The sequence below is a fragment of the Mustela nivalis genome (assembly GCF_964662115.1).
Source record: "Mustela nivalis genome assembly, chromosome: 8".
NCBI lineage: Eukaryota > Metazoa > Chordata > Mammalia > Carnivora > Mustelidae > Mustela > Mustela nivalis.
In genome coordinates, this window is record NC_139027.1 from 126,265,517 (window position 1) to 126,291,818 (window position 26,302).

The 26,302-nt window shown below is 39.6% G+C and overlaps 1 protein-coding gene across 1 annotated transcript in view; it reads left to right on the forward strand.

Annotated features, from left to right (window-relative positions):
* The window catches only part of TOP1 (DNA topoisomerase I), a 91,649-nt gene that overhangs the window by 14,643 nt on the left and 50,704 nt on the right, over positions 1–26,302 (forward strand). The window contains exon 3 of the mRNA XM_082744620.1: positions 18,553–18,655. Within this exon, the coding sequence (XP_082600746.1) occupies positions 18,553–18,655 (103 nt within the window). The remainder of the gene's footprint in view (positions 1–18,552; positions 18,656–26,302) is intronic.

Below are 26,302 nucleotides of genomic sequence, written 5' to 3' on the forward strand. Positions count from 1 at the left end.
TGAAGTTCACCTTTTCCTGTTGAGCATCACATTTTTATTTTATATTTTTAGTTTTTTTCGTTTTTTTTTTTGAACCTCACATTTTTAGTAGGAATGAAAGAACGTGGAAAAAGTCCACTTGCTTACCATTGAAATAGAGACTTCAGAGCTAGATAAACTTGGTTAGCTGGTGGCCCTAAGCAAGTTATAACTCTGATCCTCATTTCTCATCCATAAGAGTAGAGGGATAATAGCTATCTCAGAGTCCTATAAAAGAGCACCTAATAGTGTCTGGTACTACTATATCCCCAACATCAAATAATTGACAAAAATAAGATAAATATATCAAAATAAGCTTCTGGTCAATTATTTAGTCCTGACATACATATGAAACTTAGAACTAGTTTTGTAGTAATTAAACATCTCAAGCAGTTATTGCTTGTGTTGTGTTTTGTTTTGTTGTGTTTTTTTTACAAGGCCCATGGCTAGACCTCAGTTCTTGTTCAATTACTTATTCTTCCTTACAGTTTTGAAGTTGGAGTAATTCATAATTGGAGCATAAAAAGGAGCCTGTTACATGAATAGGACGAGAAAGGCTTCTGAAGAACATATATGTGTTCAGGCTTACTGTTTCTCCACCCAGTTGCCCAGAATATGGCCTGTGCATTTCAAGTACCATCAGTAGTGGTAACTCTAGGCCAAGAGGGCCCCTTAGATGAATTAGTAATAGGATGCATGAGACAGTGCATCAACACCCTTGACTCCTATCTAGCCAAACAGGGTAGACTTGGGGGCATTTTGAGGCCCAGGCTCTGTTGAAAACAAGGGCGGCTTAGGTTGAGCTGTGGATGGATGTCTGTGTAGCATAGATTGGAGGTTTGTAGTCACTTTCACTATTTCCCAGGTATTAAGGGCTCACTTAATAGAAGCAAAGGAGGACAAGCCTGCAGGAATGGGCCTGTCCTAATTGAGCTGGCCTGAGAAGGTACATTTTCAGGTTAGACAAGTCCTTTTTTCCTTTCTGCCTCCTGGGAAAGAAGTAGCATTTTCGCTCCGGGATGTCCCCTGAAAACATGACTCACTGCTGAAGAGTATACGAAATGTAGATGTCCATTTTAAGGGTCTTATAACAGGTTAATTACTCGGAGAGGCAGGAGTAAAACATTCTAACTTTGTCTTGTATTTAGAGAACAAATTGAGTTCGTTGAATAGGATTTGTTTGCCATACTTGTTTTTTTCTTTTTTAAGATTTTATTTGAGAGAGAGCGAGAGACCATGATAGAGAGAATGCATGAGCAACTGGGGAGGAGAGAGAGAAGCATGCTTCCTGCTGAGCAGGGAGACTGATTCAGGGCTTGATCCCAGCACCCTGAGATCATGACCTGAGCAGAAAACAGTTGCTTAACTGACTGAGCCACCCAGGCGCCCCTGTTTGCCATACCTTGGATGCTTAAAATAATTGTACTATCTAGGTTTGACTTCTGCCTCAGTGGACTAATACCTTAGTTGAAATGTTCTCTGGGAAGCACTCATTGAGGCTCTGATTCTCCAGGGACTCTGTGCAAAAGTGTCCTGCTTTTGAGATTGCCATTTTAGCCAGGAAAACTTTTGGCTGGCCTTAAGGAATTACACAGCATAGTGCCTTGCCATGTAGGGTAAAGGTCCTTGACTGGCCTCCAGCAGGGGAGTTGGTGGTGGGGTGGAGAGTCAGGACAAGGGAAGTCTTACTCCTCAGTTTGCCAGTTGTGACCAGAATGAATCATATAACATAGTGCCTCATGCCCTCCGTACCAGTGAAAGGAAGATGTTGACCTGGATCCAAGCTTTTCAGTCAGTGCTGTCCTGGTAGAACCTTCTCTCATGAGAAAAATGTTCTGTATCTGTGCTGTCCTATGTGGTGGCTACCAGCCAGATGAGATTAGTATTGAGCCCTTGAAATGTGGCTTATGTGACCAAAGAACTTAAAATTTTTATTTTACTTAAAGTAGCTACATGTATAATTGGATAGCATAGCTCTAGATTAAATTTAGATAAGAGCAGAGAGATTTAGGTTTAGATTTTGCTTGGAATATGTGTGGTTGGAATACTTGGAACTTAAAAAATCCAAAAGGTGTGAATTTGGTGAGTCTGAATAAGTCTTCCTTCTGTATAGTCCTATATATTCTACATTGCCTTATGCTGCTAAGAGGACTTACAACTGGTAGGCACAGTGGTGTTTTTAAGAGCAGGTGGAAGTTTTGACAGTTTTGCATTTTACTTGACCACTTCAGTATTGCTCAGAGGTGAGCATTTAAGATCCTTGGGCTTGAATAAATTCTCATTTCATCTCAGCAGCTCTATTAGATAAATCATGTATAATCTGTAGTTGACAAAACAGATTAGCTTATATTTATATATACCTTTATGGATTTTTATCCTTTAAAATGATTGGAATTTGTCTTCATCTGAAATTGCAAATTTTTAGCATGTTGCCCTAATAAGAGATTAATTTGTATTTGTTAAATAGTAGTCCATAATAAGTGAATATCTGACTGTAAGTGGTAGAAAATCTGAAATTGTATAGGAAGTCGCTCCTGGCTGTCTCAGTCAGTAGAGAATATGACTCTTGATACTGGGGTTGTAAGTTTGAACCCCACGTTGAAGGTAGAGTTTACTTTAAAAAAAAATTGTGGGGTACCTGGGTGGCTCAGTGGGTTAGGGCCTCTGCCTTCAGCTCAGGTCATGACCTCAGGATCATGGGATCGAGCCCTGCATCGGGCTCTCTTCTCAGCAGGAAGCCTGCTTCTCCCTATCTCTCTGCCTGCCTCTCTGCCTGCTTGTGATCTCTCTCTCTCTGTCAAATAAATAAATAAAATCTTTAAAAAAATTTGTATAGGCAGACAAATAACACCTGAGAGATTAACTCATCTCAAAGTGTTGATTACAGTAAAAGCAGATCAGAACTCAATTTCTGCAACTTACTTGGGGTCCTCCTCTCATTTGCATATTTGCATGCTCATAGTGAATGTCGACTGCATCTCACTTGTAAGTACTGTGGTCCACAGTTAGCTAGACAGTATTCATCTAATGGCCTAAAATGGGACTGTAGCCTTGGCTACTATGAGGACCACTGACATAGTGGACATGTGAAGTCTCAGAGAACAACTTCGGTGAATTGTTTAAAGGCCAGGAACAGATCCATTTCTTCCAGCTTTAGCTTCAGATTATGGTCATTTATTTTAGAGGTGGTAAGAGGCAGTGGACTAGGGATAAAATAAGGGGAGCCTGGGTGGCTCGGTGGGTTAAGCCTCTGCCTTCGGCTTGGGTCATGGTCTCAGGGTCCTGGGGTCAAGTCCCACATCAGGCTCTCTGCTCATTGGGGAGCCTGCTTCCCCTCTCTCTCTGCCTGCCTCTCTGCCTGCTTGTGATCTCTCTGTCAAATAAATAAATACAATCTTAAAAAAAATTTACGAATAAACAAATAGATATTTGAACATTTACTATTTCCACTTTACTTTTGAAGAAACTGAGACTGAAGGCTGTGTAGACTGGAAGACTAATCTAGGCCTATCTGATTCAACATCCTAAGTTCTAAAAGGTGACACAGGACAAGGTAAAGGCAAACCTGGGTAACTCAGTTGCCTCCTGGGAATTGTGGGCTATATTAGAGCTACCCATATAGTATTAGAGTAAAGGCTGTCAGAGCACTCACCTTCATTTACATTGGATTTTTACCAGACAAATATCATTGACTGGTAGGCTCCGCTGAAATCTATCTATCTATTTATTTATTTATTTTTAAAGATTTTATTTATTTGTCAGAGAGAGAGGATACAAGCAGGGGGAGCGGCAGGCAGAGGGAGAAGCAGACTCCCTGCAGAGTAGGCAGCCTGATGGTGGGACTCAGTTCTGGGATCATGACCTGAGCCAAAGGCAGGCGCTTAACTGACTGAGCCACCCAGGCGCCCCTCTGTTGAAATTTAATACAGTGTGTAATCGTTTCCCTATTAAGGAAAGTCTGACTGCCTGTGTAAAAAAGACCCCAGAGTAATTTATTTTTTAGCAGTTCAACTTGAACTTGGAGCCAGTTATTCCTGAAATAAGTAAAACCTCCTTTTATCTGAGTACTCAAGAAAAAGGATCTTCTTATTAACCGGGGATTAACTAGACTCTCCCACCCTCTTGTTTTAGAAGGATCTCTGAAGTCTGCTTGTTTATGAAGGAATTTCATCAGTGTTGTTTAGCAGTATGTGAACAAGTACAATGTTGTTCCCACCTCAAGGGGGATGAATAACAAATTTAGCTAGCTTGCTAATTAAGAAGCTGAAATGGCAGTGGGCTCTGCATTGGCCTCCTCTTCAAAGTTATCATTCATGTGATTTACTTTATCTAGTTAGACAGATTAGGAGTAAATTTTAACTACTTTTAAATTATGTTGATTAATGACCATTCCTGGGCTCTTTGAAGGAAGGAAAATGGTGTGAGTTGGACTTAGTGTGACTATCATTTAGGAGAAAGCTTTGGAATGAGAGAGGAGCCATAGGAACAGGTAAAGCGGGGGAATATTCTTCACTAACACACTGAGCTTGAGAACGGCACCTGTCTTCACAGGGTATATTGGGGATAGTTTCAAAAAGAATGTTATTAAATATACCAGTAACTAATGTTATATGTTATACCTTGGTTTTTAAAAGGAGGTTATTTCGGGGTTCCTGGGTGGCTCATTGGGTTCAAGCCTCTGCCTTTGGCTCAGGTCATGATCTTGGGGTCTTGGGATCGAGCCCCTCATCCAGGTCTCTGCGCAGTGGGGAGCCTGCCTCCCCCCCACCCCCCGCCACGAGCCACCAATCTCTCTGCCTGCCTCTCTGTCTACTTGTGATCTCTGTCAAATAAATAAATAAAATCTTAAAAAAAAAAAAGTTACTTCATAACACGGGAAAATTGCATGAAATTGAAATTTCAGTGTCCATAATTAAAATTTTACTGTAGTGTAGCCATGCTCATTCCTTTAAATATAATCTGTGGCTGCTTTTCTGCTACAGTGGCCATTGAGTACCTGCTACAGAAATCGAATGGGCTGTAAAGCCTGAACTAGTTACTACCTGTCCCTTTACAGAAAAATGTTGTTAACCCTTGGATTGGTGAGTAGTGCCAGGTGCTTACCTGACTGAGTGGCGCTTGTATCTGTCACAGAAAGCTCACAAGATTCTCTTTATATTACTTGGTAGCCTGCAGCTCCCAAAGGAGTCTGTATAAGAAAAATGCCAAGAGTTTACTCTAAGTTTGCAGTTTCATTGAGTCTTTAATCCATTTTTTTTCTTACTCATTTTCATTCATTTTCCCAACAGAGTCCTACTGGTTAGACTCAAGTTACCTGTCTCTTGCACTGGTTGTGCAAACAACAAAGAAAGTTTATATTGGAAAGAACTTGACTACCCTACTCCTTACTTAAACTATGTTACCTCTTACATATGTTATCTCTTACCTCTTACTATGTTACCTCTTCCTCTCAAACAGGTTGTGAGAGAGCAGGTAAAAACAACCTCTTTACTTCCTCAATTGTAGAGACTCAACATTCTCAGCTGTATGAAATAAATAAATATATAAAGTCACCAGGGAACGACTCAGCACCTTGTGCCTGCCTTTTAAAGGAATGGAGACCCAATTAAAATAGAAACTGGAAATAAAATCAGTAGCATGTCCATTATTGCGGGTGGCTGGTATTTGGTATTAATTATTGCTCAGAGGATCAAGAAACAACAAGGTGGGGTTTTTCAAAATATGATTCTGGACAATGTAGATTATGGTCACCTGGAGGGTTAAAATACATATATCTAGGGATAATCTAAGTCTCACCTGGGGAGTTAAAATATACATATCTAGGAATGATCTAAATCCCAAGTGTCAGGGAAGTTTTAAGAACCATTAGTATCAAGGATTTAATTTTTTTCTTTTTACCTTAATCTGTTTTAACTTTGAATTAAAACAAGGGTTTTTTTTTTGTTGTTGTTGTTTTTTGTTTTTTGTTTTCCTACAGATTTTTTTTTGGTTGGGGGGAGGGAAGGGAGAGGAAGACACCCCACTGAGCTCAGAATCTGAGGCAGGGCTCAAAGCAGGGCTTGATCTCAGGACCCCAAGATCATAACCCTATCTGAAATCAAGAATTGTTTGATTTGGGGTTGATTGATTGATGATTGATTAGGGGCGCCTGATTGGTTGATTAGGGACACCTGAGCCACCTGGGTGCCCCTAAAACAAAATTTTTAAAGGACTTTATTTAATTTTTTTTAAGAATGAAAGTGAGATTGTGAGCAGGGAGAGGGGTCGAGGGGGGAAGGAGAAGGGGAAGAGAAGCTGAAGCTGTCTCTGTGCTGAGGGTGGAGCCTGCTGGAGGGCTGGATCCCACCATGTTGAGATCATGACCTGAGCTGAAACCAAGAGCCAGATGCTTAACCAACTGAGCCAGGTGTCCCTGAGTAAACAATTTCTAAGGTCATAGGATTCTTTTGACTAGAAGTGTAGGTGTCAATAGAGGTCATCTTACAGATTGGAAAAAACAGACTAGATCAGAGAAATAAATGAACCAAGTTCCCCATCAGGACTCTGCATAAAAGACTCCATTGCTTTAAGGAATTGACCTAAAATATGTTGTTTAGTTCTGGGATGATAATACAACAGTGAACAGACTGTTCTGGACCCTAATTGTGTCTACAAACTACAGCTCAAAAGACCGTATATTTAATTAGGTAACATTTTTTTTGGAAAATATATAATATATATTTAATATTATAATATATAGTGGTGGTCCCATCACTGAAATCTGAGTTTTTTTTAAAAATTTTAATGTAATTAATTAGTCCCTGGGAATGAGAACCAGGAGAAGATGAACTTGAATTTAAGGAGCCAGAATGGAAGGAGCAGAATGGGAGAGAAGGTTGTTAAAGTAAGTTAACATAGGGTGCCTAGACAGGAAGAGGCTGAAAAGACAGATTAAGGTAATTGTAGTGTTGTAAAAGCATAAAAGAAGTCCAAGAAATTTAAATGCGGAAGTAGACTGACTGGAAGAGAAAACTCTCTGACCATTTAACCTTTTTTTGGTGTGTGGGACTAAGACCTAAAGCAAACCAGCTGGCTGCTTCATTTGTGTCTTTCATGAAAGGTTTTTAAAGACAGTGTCTGGTCACTCCTTTCACAGAGTTGCTGATGTTTAAGAACCACAGTAAGTTCTCGTAAGGGTTTTAAGTCAATTTGTACTGTCTCTCGTGAACTTGTAGACACTTTGGAAAAATGTGACTGTTTTTAGAAATTTGAAGTTGTGTTGCAAAGTTGATTAAAAAAATTTTTTTGAAAATCGCTGGCTTCTGTCTTTGAGCAACTCTGTGTTTTCCTAATGCAGTGTACTAGAAGTTTCTGATGATGAAGTTTTTACCAAGTATTGAATTGAGGAGAAAGACTCAAGCATTTTGCAGAATAATTGGCAAGTTTCATTTGATTAAAGTTGACCCTTTCTTTTCCTTGGCCTCAATAACTTATTGTGAAGGTCTTCTCCAGCTGAAACATTAAAGTCTGACACTGGAACTTCACAGAACCGAGTCCAGGGAAACTTGGGCTGTTAGGGAGACCCTTTTACCTCCTCCCTTTCCACAGTTACTCATTTAACAGCTACTGGTGTTGGGTGGAGTTAGGGTGGTTATTATGTTCTTTATGGAACTTTATGAGGGCAGAGACTTGGTATTGTTTGCTGCTCTGTTTCCACACCTAGAACAATGTCTGACACAGAGTTGACATTGGATATATATGCAAATGAATGAATACTGTGAACCCCAACTGCCTTAAGGTGGGAAGAAGAGATATACTCAGCTGGAGTTGGTTTTTGTTTTATCAGCTTGAGAATACTAGGTCACTAATGGGAGAACCCCATTAGTTACACTAATAAATGAGTCTGTGACTAGAGGTATTAATTTACATCTAGCACACATCTGCAGAGAACAAATGATAATTTTGACTTCAAAAATTAGAAATGTTACTAGTCCCTTCCCTCATTCTCGATATTCTTTAGAGCTGAATCCTCCCAGCAGTTTTCTTTTAAATTCCAGAGCTCTTTGAGCTTTCAGCCAGAAGACCATCTGTCCTGCTTGCTTTGAAAGGCTATTAACTATGACCTGGAATTTTGGAAATATGGTTATTGAGAATCGCCGTAAAATATTGATAAGGACTGTTCTATGGGCTGCAGATTGAAATTGGCCGCCATTAGGATGGATCACAGTTTCCTAGATTAAACCAGTCACATTTGGTAAAGTCCAAATTTAGACACCTGAGGTAGGGGAGAGGGAAGGGTAGAATTCTTGCATACCTCAGTCAGTTTCTCTTCCACTTAATGGGCTTTGAGCCTTCCTAACTGCTTTTAGTTTGGCATTGAGTTCCTGGGGAGATTCACACAGCCCTGATACTGACCACACTCCCAGATGCTGGTCTTTATCACCAAAACCAGCTTGTTATCTGTCCTAGACAGAAACAGTCTTAAAGTGTTAGAACCTACTGAGTATAGAGTTTATTTGTTTTTGGTTTGTTTGTTTTTTGTTTTTAAGATTTTATTTACTTGACAGAGGCAGACACAGCAAGAAAGGGAGCATCAGCCCTCCCACTGAGCAGGGAGCCGATGCGGGGCTCGAACCTAGGACCCGGGAATCACGGCCTGAGTCGCCCAACGATTGAGCCATGCAGGTGTCCCGGGTATAGAGTATTAAGTGTTGATTCTGTTTAGATTCCAGCTTCTGGGGATTTGGTATCCATGGGTTTGAAAGTCAGGGAGCAAGGAGAACATGCAAGGATTTATCCGAGTAAACATGATTTAATAAATGAGCAGCAGGTAGTGAATATCTTCTTTAGAAAATTAATTTCTTCACCCAGGGCTTTTACCCATATGATTCCCATGCCCACCTTCCTAATGCAGTGGTTCTATATTGATGTGTCAGAGATGAGCAGAGGTTATCTTTGACAAAGTTGCCTCCTTGGGGAAGGCAGGCAGCATTTAGTGGATAACTGTTCCTCACCCCCATCCTTCATAAACTTGATTATCTTTGGAGGAGGAACCCATCATATCATACAGCTGTTTTAAGTCTTAAAACTTGTCATCAGAGGTCACTGTACATGAGGTCTGGCTTAAACATGGCACAGAGCTCTTCTTTTGTATCAGAAAAATCTCTACTTTTGTTTACACAGAAGCAGAGGATTCTTCTCTTCTGCCCTGATCTGATTACTCGAATAGTTTAGGAGAGTGATGGAGCACCAGAATGCTTTAAGATCATGGAATAGTTGATAAAATGATCAGTAATCTTTGCCAGTTCCATAGCCTATTCTCAAAGTGTAAATGTTCATGCCGGGGTTAAATAGCAGTTGCATTAGAAACCCTGAGTAGAATAAGCTTGGCAGTACTGTTAGCCACCTTGATTGCAGCTAACCTTACGCAAATATTTCTATGAGGATGGTGTTAACTGGTGTTATCAGTGCATCCCTTAAAACTTGTAGGTAGGTTTTTTAGGCTTCTGGGTATAGGATTGTAGAGCAAGCCAGTTTCACTTACTCGTAAGTGCTTTTCTTTCCTGTATCTGTGGACAGGTAAGAAAATCAGATAGCCTTTTATCCATCGTTGGCTTGTTGGGCAAGGTGAATTGGCTTGGTTGCTGTCTTAAGTGCATATATAGAACCTGCACTCTGAGTTATTTGGAGTTATTGGGTAGGCTTGATATAGTTTTATGTAAATTAGTCATGAAGAGGGCTCAATAATAGTTGTACTTTATTGACAGTTTGTAATTTTGTAGAGATTAGCTAGGAATTCCATTACAGCCATACACAAGGATTTTGACTGTGTTTTGAAAGAAAATTCTTTAAGGTCACTTAAATATTCTGAGCCTAGGTTTCTTCATCTGTAAGAGAGGTGAGCTTACTGAGGTCACAGGTATCTTAAGTTGATGAACAGAGATTTGAAGCTCTGAATCACTGACCTGCACTGCTGCCTTATAGATCCAATAGTTAAGTGACTTCTTACCCAGTATCACACACTAAGTGAACAAGGATTCGAGTCCGGTATTTTTTGCTCTGTTGAGCCAGAGTGAAACTTCCTCCCCCGTCCTTCAGAAGTCTTTTCCAGCATTATCTGCTACTTTGTAATGTCTGTAATTGGTGTTAGGGTTTAGCCATGATATCTTGTGCTAACTGCATCATTCTTAAACATAATTTTTTATTTTTAGTTTTTGAAGATTTCATTTATTAGAGCATCCATGTGAGAGAGTATGAGCAGGGGAGAGGGAAAAGCAGAATCAGACTCCCAGGTGAGCAGGGATTCCAGTGTGGGGCTCAACCCCAAGACCCCAGGATCACAATCCGAGCCAAAAGGAGCCGCATAACTGACTGAGCCATCTAGGTGCCCCCATTCTTGAGCATATTTAATAAAGTGGGTTTCTTTTTTCATATAGTGTGTGTGTGTGTGTGTGTGTGTGTGTGTGTGTATCTTGTTTCTGTAGTGGGGAGTGAACTCTTCATCTTATGCCTGGTTTGACACTGATTTGAGATTAAGACTCTAAAGCCACAAGAAGTAGGAGTCCCATCTATATCTTTTTAAGAAACTGCTTTTGGGACACATGGCTTTAGAGAGGCAAATTAAATATGCTGGATTTTTTTTTTCTTCTTAGATTTATTTATTTGAGAGAAAGAGAGAGCACAAGCAGGGGAAGCAACAAGGAGAGGGAGAATCAGGCTCCCCGCCCAGCAGGGAGCCTGACATGGGGCTCCATCCCAGGACCCCGAGATCATGATCTGAGCCAAAGGCAGACTCATTCAGTTGACTCAGCCACCCACATGTGCCGGGATCTTGTTTTTTAATTTGTCCCTTGCAAGAATCAAGTCTACCATTTCCTACCTGGCAGAAAGTATATCTCACATAATTCTGCTCAATCATGAGAAGATGAATTTTTCAGCAAAAAAAGTCAAACAATAATAAGAGTTGACTTCAATTGCTCATCTGCCAAGAATGCCCTCTCCTACTTTGCTAACTCTTTTGCCTTTGGTTAAGTCTTAGTTTAAACACTACCTCCTTCAGGGAGCCTGTGTTCACTCCTCACTGCCCTCTGGGACCCAGGCTCTTTATTTCTTATTGTTCTCTGGTGGAATCAGGCTGTTTCCCCTTATCGTTTTACTTTTTACTTTACAAAAGAGGTATTAAGCTTAGATTCAGTTATTTTTACTCTTAAGACTCTTTTAAAAGGTAACTGTTTTACTATCCTTTCAGAAAAATAGCAGGAGGCAGAAAAATAGAAAAGAAAATTCTGCCCCTGTGTAAGAAATGGAGGTCCTAGCACCGTATGTTTCATGTGAAGATAGTGGGGGAATATCTGTTACCATTATAAAAAGTGTGTGTAGTTTCTGAAAATAGGAGCATCATGATGCAATGAAAAACATTACTTTAATGTTAATCATTTGACAATTGAGATTTTGGGGTTAGGAAAGGAATTTTAATACATTTTCAGCAAGTCTCAAATTTAGAAAGGTTTCTTTTCTGTTGACTTAATTTTTCTCTGCCTTCACATATGCATGGAGCAGCATAAATTTTCTGCCTTGGAAGTGTGTCTTCACACTGAATTCCTACATATGGATTGGTGGGTCATGAAAAGAGATTGTGTTTGTTAGTTTTGTTAGACACTGCTAAAGTCCCTCTCCACAGGGGTTATATGAACTTTTTCAAGCTGTTAAAAGAGGCAGAAATGTGTCTCAAATTTGAAATTGGCACCACCCAGAGTTTGGGAAACCAGAGATGACCCATGAAGCATTACTACCTCAGAGTACGCACTTAGTAGGAGATAGCTATTACTGTTGTCTTTTGTGAAATGGTGGTATTTCCTTATCATAAGAGTAGTAAGAACGTTGACTAAAACAGCATTTCTAAGTACTCTAGCATGGTTCTAGCACATAAATTAGTGCCCCATTTCTCTTGAGTGCCTTGGGCCATGGCTCTTCGCCTTCATTTCTTTACCTTACTGGATTGTCAGCTCTGTGAGTTGAGTTCACATCTGATGAGTCTTTAGCAGGGCATTTTGGATTTAAGAAGATACTAAAAGTAGCTGTAAACCGAATTGACCCTAAGAATATAATTCCATATCCCAGTAATAAGAGATTTCCTTTTCTTTTGAACGTTAACCGTGAAGTCCTTATGTTACGCTAGTCAGCAGTTTTTCCTGAGAATATGTCCTGAGAGAACACAGATACTTTCCTCTCTTGTCTTTGGAAGTCTCTTTACTTAGAATCTTTATTAACCTAAAAGAATGCCTTAATAATAATAACAAAAGATGTTTATTCCATATATCCTTATGGAGTAACTTCCATTATTGAGTGAAAGGAATCAGTTGTTATGTGTCTTCTCAGGGCTGCCTCATTTCAGGGCTGTTCTCCCATGTCTCCATCTCAGATTCTTTAACGCATGCACTTGGAACAGTTGTTGTCAGGTTATTAGGTGACCTGAATTCACAACGAATGAGGTTTTCTGGTGATTTTATATGCAGTGGTTTGCATCTTCCATTTCTAATCTACCTGTCAAGTTCAACACAGTTCTTTTTGCATTAACAGATGCTTGAAATGGCAAAATCCTTTGTCCAAAACATTTTAACAGTCTATTCTTAGATGAATTCCAGTTCAGGGGAAAAGGTACATACTTACTTGAAGTAATCTTTAAGGCCGTTAGTCTACTGTCTATAAATATTTCTACCATGAGGGCTGTAGATAACTTTGCTCTTACTGGCTTCCCTCTCTCACTTACTGGCTTTTCTGACCAACATCTTTAGTCAGATACTCTGCTGTTGCCCAAAATACAGTATATGACTTCAGTTAGCTTCATCATTTCTTTAGTCCTTTCCTCCTCTCCTCTCCATCTTTGTTCTGCACAGCTTTCCTGTGTCTGCGAAAGCACCTTTTTCTGCTAATCACTTGGACCCAAAGATTTTGAAACTTCTTTGATTCTTCCTCTGAATATATTTATTATACACAGCCAGTTTATGGAGTTCCTGGTAGACTGCTTAAAAACCGCTAGCTCATTTTGCTTTTACCTTTCTACCCACGTTGCCCTTCAATTAATTTTGCTTAAGTGTGGGTATTATTTTGTTCTTTTCTGCTTGTGTAGTGGCTCCCTGTCATCCTTAGGAAACCCTTGCCCTTGGGTTAATGTTATTGTCAAACTTCACCTTTCTCTTACTGCTCCTTAACACAAATGCTCTCTTGGGCTAAGCTAGTCGTCATCTTGTTGAATCCTTATATAATAAGAAAAAATAGGCACTGGAGGGGAAGAAGCTTAAAGATAGTGTTTAGCTTTTTGTTATTAAAAGTTTCAAACATGAACAGCAGTAGAGAGAGAGTAGTATATAATAAACTCCCGTGTGTCTTGTACCCCCAGTTCTGTAACTGTCAACTTTTTGCAGTCTTGTTTTATCTTTCCTCATACCCCCAGATTTTTTTTTTTTTGGCCTGAGGGTATTTTATTTTAAATTTTTTATTTTTCTGATTTCTTTTTAGTGTACCAGAATTCATTGTTTATGCACCACACCCAGTGCACCATGCAATACGTGCCCTTCATAATACCCATCAACAGGCTCACCCAACTCCCCTCCCCTTCAAAACCCTCAGATTGTTTCTCAGAGTCCATAGTCTCTCATGGTTCATCTCCCCCTCCAATTTCCCCCAACTGGATGGAGAACATCCATCTGGATGGAGAACCTCTCCATCTCCCCATGTCCTCTGTGTTATTTCTTATGCTCCACAAGTAAGTGAAACCATATGACTAGTTATCTGAAATCTATGTGGAATTACTTTCAGTTCATCTTTTACTTAATTTCCTTTTTCTTTAAATTTAGTGCTTTTTAGTGAATTAAGCTACCTTTTCCTCGTGTACATGGGTATTTGCCAAATCTTCGATAAATCTTGGTTAAATTTTTTATAAATAACTTTTTTTTTTTAAGATTTTATTTATTTATTAGAGAGGTAGAGAGAGAAGCGGGCTCCCTGCCAAGCAAGGAGCCTAATGTGGGACTTGATCCCAGGAATCTGGGATCATGACCTGAGCTGAAAGCAGGGGCTTAACCCACTGAGCCACCCAGGTGTCCCAAAAATAACTTATTTTTTATTATAGAAGTGATTCATCATGGGTAATTTTTGTTTGTTTATACATTATTGGTGTTCTGTAGGTGCCCCGTATTGTTTTTCTTATCACACACAAAATCTCAGGTTACTCATGAATTTACCACCCACAGATAAGTACTTTTACATTTGGTTATCTGTCTTCTAGTCTTTTCCATATTGTTTGTTTATGTGTTTGTTGAATTATGCACAAAGCAATTTTTAAAAAAAGATACTATGTCCCTGCCATACTCACGGGCCATAATATAGCAGATCCTGATGTTCTCTTTCTTATTTGTTAAATCTGACCTATAAACAAATTCAGATAACACATATTTCATTCCAGGTTGTAGAGCTGGTGGTATGTTTTGTTGTTATTATGTTTAAGTCCTTAGTTTGGGGTTAGTTGTCATGTGGGTTTTTTTTTTTTAATGTTTTTATATTATTTTTATTAACATATAATGTATTATTTGCCCCAGGGGGTACAGGGGGTACAGGTCTGTGAATCGTCAGGCTTACACACTTTACAGCACTCACCATAGCACATACTGTCCCTAGTGTCTACAACCCACTCTCTCCACACCCCCTCCCCTCAGCAACCCTCAGGTCTTTTGGTAAGATTAAGAGTCTCTATGGTTTGTCCCCCTCCCGATCCCATCTTGTTTCATTTTTTCTTTCCCTACCCCTCAATTCCCCCCAGTCTGCCTCTCAAATTCCTTATATCAGGGAGATCATATGATAATTGTCTTTCTCTGATGGACTTATTTCCGCTCAGTGTAATACCCTCTAATTCCATCCAAGTCATTGCAAATGGCAAGATTTAATTTCTTTTGATGTCTGCATAGTATTCCTGTGTGTGTGTGTGTGTGTGTGTGTGTGTGTACACATACACACCACTGCTGCTATAAACATTCGGGTGCACATGCCCCTTCAGATCTCTACATTTGTATCTTTTTTGTTGTTGTTGTTGTTAAAGCTTTTATTTATTTATTTGACAGACAGAGATCACAAGCAGGCAGAGAGACAGGCAGAGAGAGAGGAAGGGAGGGAAGCAGGCTCCCTGCTGAGCAGAGAGCCCATGTGAGGCTGGATCCCAGGATCCTGGGATCATGAGCTGAGCTGAAGGCAGAGGCTTTAACCCACTGAGCCACCCAGGCGCCCCACTACATTTGTATCTTTAGGGTAAATATCCAGTAGTGCGATTGCTGGGTTGTAGGGTAGCTCTATTTTCCACTTTTTGAAGAACCTCCATGCTGTTGTCTAGAGTGGCTGCACCAGCTTGCATTTGTGTGGGTTTTTACTACTGTCAAGTGAATAGGGGTCACCACCTTTGTGTATTGGATTAACTCAGCATTTTAGAATTGTAGACTTGAGACAAGTTAGAGGGTTCTGTATGCTACATGGAAGATTGGGTTTAAGTTCTGCTTTTTTTGACACCATATGATTTTATTTTTCCCATTTCTGTGTAATGAGAATTTATTATACCTAGGGACACAGTCATCAAGTTTTTGTTTCCTTATGGTCTGGCACAGAGTAAATGCTTAGTGGATTATATCAAATGTGACTTTTTTGCTGTGAGTCAGGAATTGGATGAACGTATACACTGCCTGTACATTTTCATTAGTTACCTATTTTTATACAAAACATGTTACTTCAAAGTTTACAGCTTAAAACAACAAACACTTGTTTTCTCATATAGTTTCTGTGAGCCAGGGATCCAGGAGCAGCTTCGCTGGATGATTTTGGCTCAGGGTCTGTCATGAGATTGCAGTTGTTTGAAGACTTACCTGAAACTGGAGGACCTACTTCCAGGACCGTTTACTCACGTGGCAGTTTCTCGCCACATGGGCCTCTCCTAGGGCTGCTTGAGTGTCCTAACAATATGGCACCTGGCTTCCTCCAGAGCAAGGAAAAAGATCCAGTGCCTTTATGACTGGGTGGCAGAAGTCACCTACTGACATTTCCGTCTTACCCTGTTTTTTTAGGAATGAGTTTTTAAGTCTAGCCTGTACTCAAGGAGCAGAAAATTAGGCCATACTCCTTGAACAGAGAAATACCAAAGAATCTGTTGGACTGTTAGATTTTAAAACCCATCACACATGTGTTGGGTACATAAACTTCCAATTGATGCATGTTCAACATTGGGGTGACCTGACCTCAGTGAGCCATATTTTTTTTTTTTTAAAGATTTATTTATGTATTTGACAGACAGAGATCACAAGGAGGCAGAGAGGCAGAAAGAGAGAGAGAGAGAGAGAGGATGAAGCAGGCTCCCCGCTGAGCAGAGAGCCGGATATGGGGCTCCATCCCAGGACCCTGGGATCATGACCCGAGCTGAAGGCAGAGGCTTTAACCTACTGAGCCACCCAGGCACCCCAGTGAGCTACATTTTAAATAGACTCTTGGGATAATTCTTAAATACAATAAAATTTGAGAGTCACTAACATAAATACATGGAGAGAGATACCATGTTCATGGATCAAAAGACACAAAAATGTTTTGATGTCATTTTTCTCCAAATTGTTCTATGAACACACACTTCCCAGCTGGCTTTTCTTCTTCTTCTCCTTTTTGAAAATTGGCAAATTGAAACTAGAACTTCTATGAAATGCAGAAGACATAGAATAGCCACAACAGTTTTGAAAAAAAATAAGACTTAAGTGCTTTTATAACCTGATTTCAAAACTTGTTGTGAAAAAAAAAAATTACTGTGAAGCTATAGGAATCAAAATAGTGTGTGTTTGTGTAAGGATAGAATAGAGTCCAGAAATAGACTTGGATTATATGGCCACTTCATTTTCAGTAAATAGGCCAAAGCAATTCACTGGGGGGAAGGGTCATCTTTTCAAAAAACGGTGCTACGGCTGGACATCTTTGTAAATTAAAAAATGAACCCTGTCTTTTTTTTTTTTTTAAAGATTGTATTTTTATTTATTTGACAGAGAGAGATCACAAGTAGATAGAGAGGCAGGCAGAGAGAGAGGGGGAAGCAGGCTCCCTGCCGAGCAGAGAGCCCAATGCGGGACTCGATCCCAGGACCGTGAGATTATGACCTGAGCCGAAGGCAGTGGCTTAACCCACTGAGCCACCCAGGCTCCCTGAACCCTGTCTTTTCCTTCTGTAAAACTCAAAATGTTTTCTGTGAAAAAAATTCACAATACATATATCCAACAAAAAAATTGTAATCTATAGTGTATAAAGAACTTTTTTTTGTATAAAGAACTCTTACACAACTCAGTTATAAGACAAATACTTTTTAAATGAGTGAAAGATTGATGTATCAAAAAATTCATGTATCAAAGAAGATACATGAGTGGCAAGTAAGCAAATGAAAAGATGCCCATTATTTAATTAGGAAACTGCATTAAAACAACATTGAGATACCACTACATACCTGCTAGAATGGCTAAAATTGAAGATTGGTAATACTGAGTGTTAAAAAGAGAATTTATAGCAGTTGGAACTCCAATGCATTTTGGTTGGAATGTATAATAGTACAACCACTTTCGAAAACAGTTTGGCAGTTTGTATAAAGTTAAAGTTACACTTACCAAATGACCCAGTGATTTCATTAAGTATGTACCCAAAAGAAATGAAAACATGTCTACACAGAGACTTGTATATGAATGTTTATAGCAGATTTAATCGTAATAGCTATGCCTGGAAACGACTCAATTGTATTTCAGCAAGTGAATGGATAAGTATAAATTGCAGTGTATTCATAACAGTGGGATTCCACTTAGCTGTAAAATCTTAACCAACTACTGTTATATCCAGCAACATGGATGAATGTCAAAAAGAACCATGTTAAAAAGGCAGATGTAAGAGTAAATCCTGTATGATTTCATTTATATAAAACTTTAGATATCATCTAATCCATAGTGCTAGCAAATTATTGGTTGCTTTGGGTGGGGTTGAAAGATTGGGATTGACTGGGGATGGGTATAAGGGAAACCTCTTGGATGATGTATCTTTGAAATGTATATTTTTACTGCATAGAAATTATACTTTATCGTAGTTGGTTTTAAAACATCTCTCTTAAAAAAATATCTCGAGGCTTGGATTTTCCAGAACTTACATAGATAACCATTTGATCTGAGAGTCAGTGTTCAAGATTTATCCTTTTGTATCATTTATGATTTAGTCTTAGTAGTACCAGATCTGGGAGAAGAATGCCAAATAGTTGCTTCCTTTTACAGTAGAATCAATTCCCTTTTCCCCTTCATGTTCATTAACACTTGTCTTGGTTTTAGAGGCAGGGTAATGGAATGCCTTGTCTGTGTGGCTTTGTGAAATCTTTCCTTCCAGTGGAATTTGCTGTTAGGACTACCTTGTCATTTGAATCCTATCATTGTGCTTCTTGACTAGTTTGTCAAGGTAGGTGAGGAGGAGATAGCTTATGGCTCTTCTTAACTGACTCATCTTTTATGGTTGCAGATTCTCATAAACACAAAGATAAACACAAAGATCGAGAACACCGGCACAAAGAGCACAAGAAAGATAAGGAGAAGGACCGAGAAAAGTCCAAACATAGCAACAGGTAAGGGTTAAACCAGCAAGGTCCCTCATCATTTGGCAGTGGGGTGGCTGGCTTGGCTAACCTGGAATAGGCCTTAACTTGAGCCACAGGTAAGTCACATGGATAGCAGAGTAAACAGAGACTGTATTTGATTCCAGAGTTGCTGAAGAGTACAACCTTGATAATTCATGCCTTACTGGGCATGCTATTGTTCGGATCAAGACGTACCATTTTCTTTCAATATATAGCTCATTAAAAATAAAATTGGAGGGGGAGGCACCTGAGTGGCTCAGTTGGTTAAGCATCTACCTTTGGCTCATGATCTTGGGGTCCTGGGATCAAGCCCAGCGTCAGGCTCCCTGCCCAGAGGGGAGTCTGCTTTTCCCTCTCCCTCTCCTCCTCTCCCCACTCATACTCACTCTCTTGCTCTCTGTCTCTCAAATAAATAAATAACATTTTTAAAAAAGATAAAATTTGGGGGGCACCTGGGTGGCTCATTTGGTTGATGGTCTGACACTTGATTTTGGCTCAGGTCATGATCTCAGGATTGTGTGTTCAAGCCGTGCATTGGGCTCTGTGCTGGACATGGGGCCTGCTTAAGATTCTCACTCTCCTTCTCATAAGTAAGCTATGAATTGATTGTAATGCATGATATCCAGAGAACCTGCCTTGATAAAAGGTGACTGGATCGGCATTACGTACATACATTTTTATTCTTTCTGTACTTTAACGGGTATAAATAAAAAATTCTTACCTTGGCTTCTGTGGTATGTGAGCCCCTAAAATCATATGCAAAAGGTTGGGTATCTGAGATTTTCCTGAAGAGAGCATTCTTAGTTTCATCAGATTATCAAGCATTTAGTTCTCACACAAACCAATGACCACCAATATAAATGTAACTCAGTAATGGTGCCTTTGGATTCAAGCCTCAGAAAGATGTTTTCTTTTTGTTTTGCTCCGGTTTTGGGGTATAAGAAACAAGTGGTAAACCCAAAGACTTAAGGTATCTTTGCATATGTGACCCCTTGCTGAAAATAAGGACTTATGCTTCCGTTTTGAGGTAAAGGCAGTTGGGGAGAATGCTATCTGATATTCTCAGAGTGGCCTAAGTTTTGTTAAAAGGGAATGTAGGGGCGCCTGGGTGTCTCAGTGGGTGAAGCCTCTGCCTTTGGCTTAGGTCATGATCTCAGGGTCCTGGGATTGAGACCCACATTGGGCTCTCTGCCCAGCAGGGAACCTGCTTCCCCCTCTCTGCCTGCCTCTCTGCCTACTTGTGATCTCTGTGAGTCAAATAAATAAATAAAATCTTTTTTAAAAAGTGGGGGGAGGCAATGTAAAGACCACTTGTGCATTGGAATAAGTGTGTCCAGCCTTGAGTCTTTTGGAACTGCTTTATTAGCTTGGCTTATTGTCTCCAGACAAGTTAAAAGTGAGAATTGCTTTCTAAGTCTGTTTTTTTTAATGGACCATTAAAAACTTTAAGATATTTCTAATGAATCTTTTTATGAATAAGTCTTTGTGAATCATTAAAATAACTAGATTTTCTCTAGTGGGGACATTATGTATCATCTACCACTTCTGTGGTCTTTTTTCCTTTACCGCTCACTCATTTCTTACCACTTGATCGTCTAGTTAACCATTTTTGTTACTCTGGTGAATTTAATGCCAGTAGTTGATGAATTCAGTCTCAGTTCCCATGTATCTTCTCCAGTTTATAGTTGTTTAGCCCATATTGATATCGACCAAAGTAGATTTGAGAGCAAAGAATATTGCCAAGAATAAAGAAGTTCATTTCATAAAGATAAAAAAGAACCAGTTGGAAGGACATAACAATTATGCAGGTTTATATACTAATATTAGAGCCTTAAAATACATGAAGTAAACTGAAAGAACTACAGAGGAATAGACCGTTTATATTTATAGTCAAATATTACTGCCTCTTTCTCAGTTGATAGTATAAGCAGAGAGAAAATCATTATGAGGTAGAAGACTTGAACATCACCAACTAACTTGATTTGATTGAAATTCATAGAGTATTCCATGCAACAACAGCAGAATACAGATCTTTGGCACATGCACATTTGCCTACATACTCCATATTCTGAGTCCAGCCCTCCTTTAAGACCACTTCGCTTGCCTTTCATGCCTCTCTTCTTTTCCACCTTTCTGACCACCTTTCTCATCTCCTCCTTCCAGTGCATATAGCAATCCTCTGTCTTTGGCTGTCTCTGCTACCTCTCTTGCCGTTTGCCCCTTCTCTCATATTCCATATCCAGTCTGGTGGAACTTCTCCGTTCCTCAAACACAACATGTTTTCTGACACCCACAGGCCTTTAAACATGCTGGTTCTGGAGTTCTCTGTTGCCCACTTACTGTCTTTTTGTTGAAGCTTAGACTTTACTTCTTTCAGGCATCCTTTCAGCCCATCCCTTCATACGGAGTGCCACTTCTTTGTGTTCTCTGGTACCTTGAACATGTTCTTATCATAGTAATTGCCAAGTTGCATTGGTGTTGTGATTGTCTCTTTACTTCTCTGTGTTCCTCGTTAGACTTTTAAGGTCTCTGAGAGCAGAGTTGATGTCTGTTTGATTCATTTTACATTCTCAAGGCTTAGTATAGTATCTGGCAGATAGCTGGCACTTAACTCATCTTTATGTATTAAATCAGTGAGTGCATGACCGATGGGTACATCAGTTACCATCTTCTCTCTTCTTTTCACATAGTCTTAATCTTCTACAGGATTGTTCCCCTTGGCCATCCCATTTTTCAAACAAGTTTTTACTTTTTGGTAAAATATGTATAATGTGTTTTGCCAGGGGTTTTGTTGTTTTGTTTTGCCATTTTGAAATGACTTTAAGTATATTCACAGTATTGTACAACCATCACCAGTGTCCATTTCCAGAAATTTTTCATCATCCCGAACCCATTAAATGATAGCTTCCCGTTTTCCTCTCACGCACCCATCCCTTGGCACCTTCTAGTCTATTTTCTGTCTCTATGAATTTACCTATCCTAGTACCTCATATAAGTGGGAATCACAAAATATTTATCCTTTTTGTGTCTGGCTTATTTCCCTTAATTTAACATTATTACGGTTTATCCATAATTGTCTCATATCAGGATTCCATTCCTCTTTTATGGCTGAATAATATTCCCATTGTGTGTCTACACCACAGTTAAAAATCTCTTTCCCATGTTGACGGATGTGTAGGTTGTTTCCATCTTTTGACTATCGTGAGTAACGCTGCTGTGAACATGGGTGTTACAAGTATTTGAGTCCCTGCCTTCGATTCTTCGGATAAATACTTTGGAGTGGAATTGTTGGATCATGTCAAACAAGTATTTTTATTCTGGCTCCATGTTTATGCTGTGCTGGCTGATGTGAAGTACCAAAAAATGAGGCAGTCTTTGACAATGAAAAACTTCATCACCCGAGGAGAATGCTAATATAAAGAAACGCTGATTTCTGTGTTACCATGAATCCATCCCAAAAAAACTTTTAAAAAATACAGGTTAATATTTAAAAAATCAACATTTAAAGATTGATCCCTTTTTGTCTGCCACATCTGATTTCACCAACCAAAATTTATCGTTGTGGGAGAAAAGATTAAGTAGAAGTGGCATAAAAGGCTTTAGTACATCAGTTTGGCCCTCTCTGCTTTACCAGAATCTCCTTTTTTAAAAAATAAAGACTGTATGGGACACCTGGGTGGTTCAGTCAGTTAAGCCACTGCCTTTGGCTCAAGTCATGATCCCAGAGTCCTGGGATCAAGTCCCACATCGGGCTCCTTGCTTGCCAGGGAGCCTGCTTCTTTCTCCACCTCTGCCTGCCACCCTGCCTGCTTATGTGCGTGCGCTCACGTTCTCTCTCTCTCTCTCTCTGACAAATAAATAAAATCTGTAAAAAGAAAAAAAAAAAGAATATGGTTTTGGTGTCATTTTTCTTAAAAAGTCCATTGTAGTTTGTCTAGAAGAAAACCTCATCCTGGTGCTTCAGCTTAGGGTCCACATGACTTGATTAGGTTACCTGACCTTTCTCAACTTAACTTTTCAGGTCCTGCATATTATTACATGCTTCAGGGGGGGAATCTAGGGTAGTCAAGAAATACAAAAGCTCTTCAACTTTGAACTGTTTCACAAATAAGAGGAGGTGGTATTTTGTACCTCTCTATCAAACATACTTCCCTAAAATGATGGCATAGGCAAATTCAGGAATTTGTTCTAACACAGTTTTGTGCCTTTTAATATTTTCTTCATTTCTAATCAAAATACTTAAGAAATAATGGTCTGTTTTCCAAGAGGCATTGGAAAAACCTGGCCTGGGTTGCTGTTTACACATGACTAAGTCTAGCCCTGAATCTTAATTCACATATAAGTTTAAGATAGTTTAACCAGATGATGCATTGTAAACAGACTTTTAAATACTTCCTGTTTTGATCTCTGCTGACACATTACCTCTTTGCAACAAAGCTAGTGTATTGGTTACATATCTGTATTTCAGTAAATCCTGTACACTGTGTTCCTTTTTTACTTGACTTCTGATCTTTCTAGTAGTTTTGGGCTTCTTCATTTTCCTTCTGTAGCAGATTAAAGAAACTTGGACAATTGTTTAGATCACCTCTGAGGAGCCCAGGATATTTAAGGTTAAACGTGTTCTCTTCAAAAATGCTTAATTTTAGGGGCACCTGGTTAGCTCAGTCAGTTATGCATATGCATGTGCCATTGACTCAGGGCATGATGCCAGAGTGCCAGAATCAAGCACTGTGCCTGGCTCCCTGCTCAGAGGGAGTCTGCTTCTGCGTCTCCCTCTGCTTCTCCCCACACTCATGAACACTCTCTCCCTCTCTCTCAAATAAAATCTTTTTTTAAAAAATGCTTCATTTTATTATATCCATCTTATTCCAGTATTTGCTAATAAATTTGGCATGATTTTGTTGCTATTACAAGAAAACAGGTTTTATACTAAAGTGTTTCTGTGTCTTTCCTCTTCTGCTGGATATTAGCATCAATCATTTCTCATTTAGGACCCAGATCCCTCAAGAGATCCCATCTTACTCATATACTTTCTCCTATATTGTTCTTACTTAAGGTACAAAATAAGGGAGAGGTTATTAAAAGATCGTTCCATCTTATCTCCTTGTATGGTCGGGAGTCTGAGTTGACATGCCCAAAGTCACATGATGGTGTATTAGCAGAGCAAGGATGAGCAACCAGGGCCTCTGGGGTTTTTTTTCCTCCACTGCATTATTCCTTTCAGTAAAAGAAAAGGATCTTTCCTAAGGAGGGTTTGTTGTGTAGCTAAACTGTAAATACAAGCACCTCCTTCTTATATGCATGTAGTTGGCATCTCAGATTTTAAAATGCCAGATCCTTTCAGGCACTGCCTCTTTCTCTATGGGCCCCAAGTCCCTAAAGATTTTATCAATAAAGGTATTAATCTCATTAAGTTATGATCCTGCGAAAACCCCATCTCTAACTATTGCCTTTTTGGCCTATAATATTGCAGGAAGAATTTATGCCAAAGTTAAATAAAAATAATTTCTTCTATTATTTGTCTCTGACATTGCTTCTTTCTGGTGGCATTAACATTTAGCACTTCAGGTCCTTTTAAAAAATATATAAATCCTCCCAAAAGAAACAAAGGGAATATTCTTTCTAGATGCTTAAGAATCACTGCTTATAGGATCGCACCAGATACTTTTGTTGAAAGTTGCATCTTTAGTCATAAATTATCTTCAATACTAGACCTTATATAAACCACATTATTAAAAGCAGTTGTGGGGGGGTGGTTTTAGAAATAAAGGACTTCATATGTGAAAAGGTTCTTCCTGCTAGGTCCCCCCACCCCCACCCCTCCTGCTAGTTTTTGACTGTGTGTCTCTTGCCAATTGTAAGCCTGGCACTCAGGCTGGAGTGACAAATGTGTGGAAAGCCAGGGAAGACAGAAAAGCACTGCTGTGAAATAGTAAGGGAAGTGCTTTTCCAGCCATGTTGGCAGTGCTAATCTGTACAGTAAATGCGAGAAACATCTGAGGATAAGGATGCTTTTGGTTTCTGCTTTCCGAGCTCCAAATTCTACCTGAATTAGAATTGAGAGAATGTAAGATCCTAGGCACTGGAATTAAGCAACCAGTTCTCAGGGGAAGTTTTTCTTAACAGAATCAAATTTAAAAGACATTTTTGCTCTCTAATCTGTGAACTGTTTGCCAAAGCCCTTAATTTATCTGCATATTCCTGTATCTACGTGTCTGGGGGGAGAAGTGGACAGTTAACCTGAGTAGGTAGAGAAGTTTGGTGGTTTAGAAAGAAGGAAACTGAAGTACCATCACCATTCACGGGGGACCCAGTATGATACAGTGAAAAGCACACAAAAATAGAAGTCGAGAGGCCAGGTTCTATCATTTACTAATGGCGTCCTACATTTTACTAGTTGTGTGTCCTAATTGAAGCTGTTTTAACTTCTGGGTCTTGTTTTCTGTTTTTGGTCAAGTGTTGATAGCAGTATTGATCTGGTCAAGCTTTTAGGTTTGTTGGGGAGAATTCATTGGAATTCTGCAGATGAAAGCTCTTTGGAAACAGTAACATACTAAATAATTGACATGATGGTGTGGTGGTGATTACCATAAATCCTGGTAGAGTATCATCCAGATAATTTTGGTAATCTTTGTTAATTTTGGTAATCTTGGAATCTAATTTAGTAGTTAATTATTGATAACATCCAGTTTGGAACCCTAGTTTTCAGTTATATCAAGCTGTATTATAATGAACTATAATCTTTCTTTATTTTATTTTATTTTTTTAAAGTTCATGGTAGAAAGGGTATTTGAGCTAGCCACTGAAAAATAGTTAAGATCTTGACAAGGGGTCGCCTGGGTGGTTCAGTGGGTTGGGCCTCTGCCTTCAGCTCAGGTCATGATCTCAGGGTCCTGGGATAGAACCCTGCATTGGGCTCTCTGCTCAGTGGTAAGTCTGCTTTCCCCCTCTCTCTGCCTGCCTCTCTGCCTACTTGTGATCTCTCCCTGTCAAAGAATGTATATATCTATTTTAAAAAGATCTTGACAAGGGAAGGTAATGGCTAGAAAGATGGCATCCAGACAGTGGGAAACCATTACAAAAACACGGACACTCCGTAATGTACTTTGTTCTGGGAAGAATCCAGTTAGGTGGAACCTGGGTTAACAGAAGGTGGGATAGAAAATGGGGCCCAAAAAAGCAGCTTGAGGCAAATATTAAGTGTTGTTTCACCAAGTTGGGACTTAAATCTGAAGGGAGCAAGAAGCCATTGAAAATTATTGAGAGGGGCACCTGGGTGGCTCAGTGGGTTAAAGCCTCTGCCTTCGGCTCGGGTCATGATCCCAGGATCCTGGGATCGAGCCCCATGTCAGGCTCTCTGCTCCGCAGGGAGCCTGCTTCCTCCTCCCCTCTCTCTGCCTGCCTCTCTGCCTACTTGTGATTTCTCTCTCTCTGTCAAATAAATAAAATCTTTAAAAAAATAATAATAATTGAGAAAGGGAGGGCGCCTAGATGGCTCCCTCTTAAGCCACTGCCTTCGGGTCAGATTATGATCCTGGAGTCCCGGGATCGAGTCCCACATCGGGCTCCCAGCTCCGCAGGGAGTCTGCTTCTCCCTCAGACCTTCTCTTCTCTCATGCTCTCTCTCACTCTCTT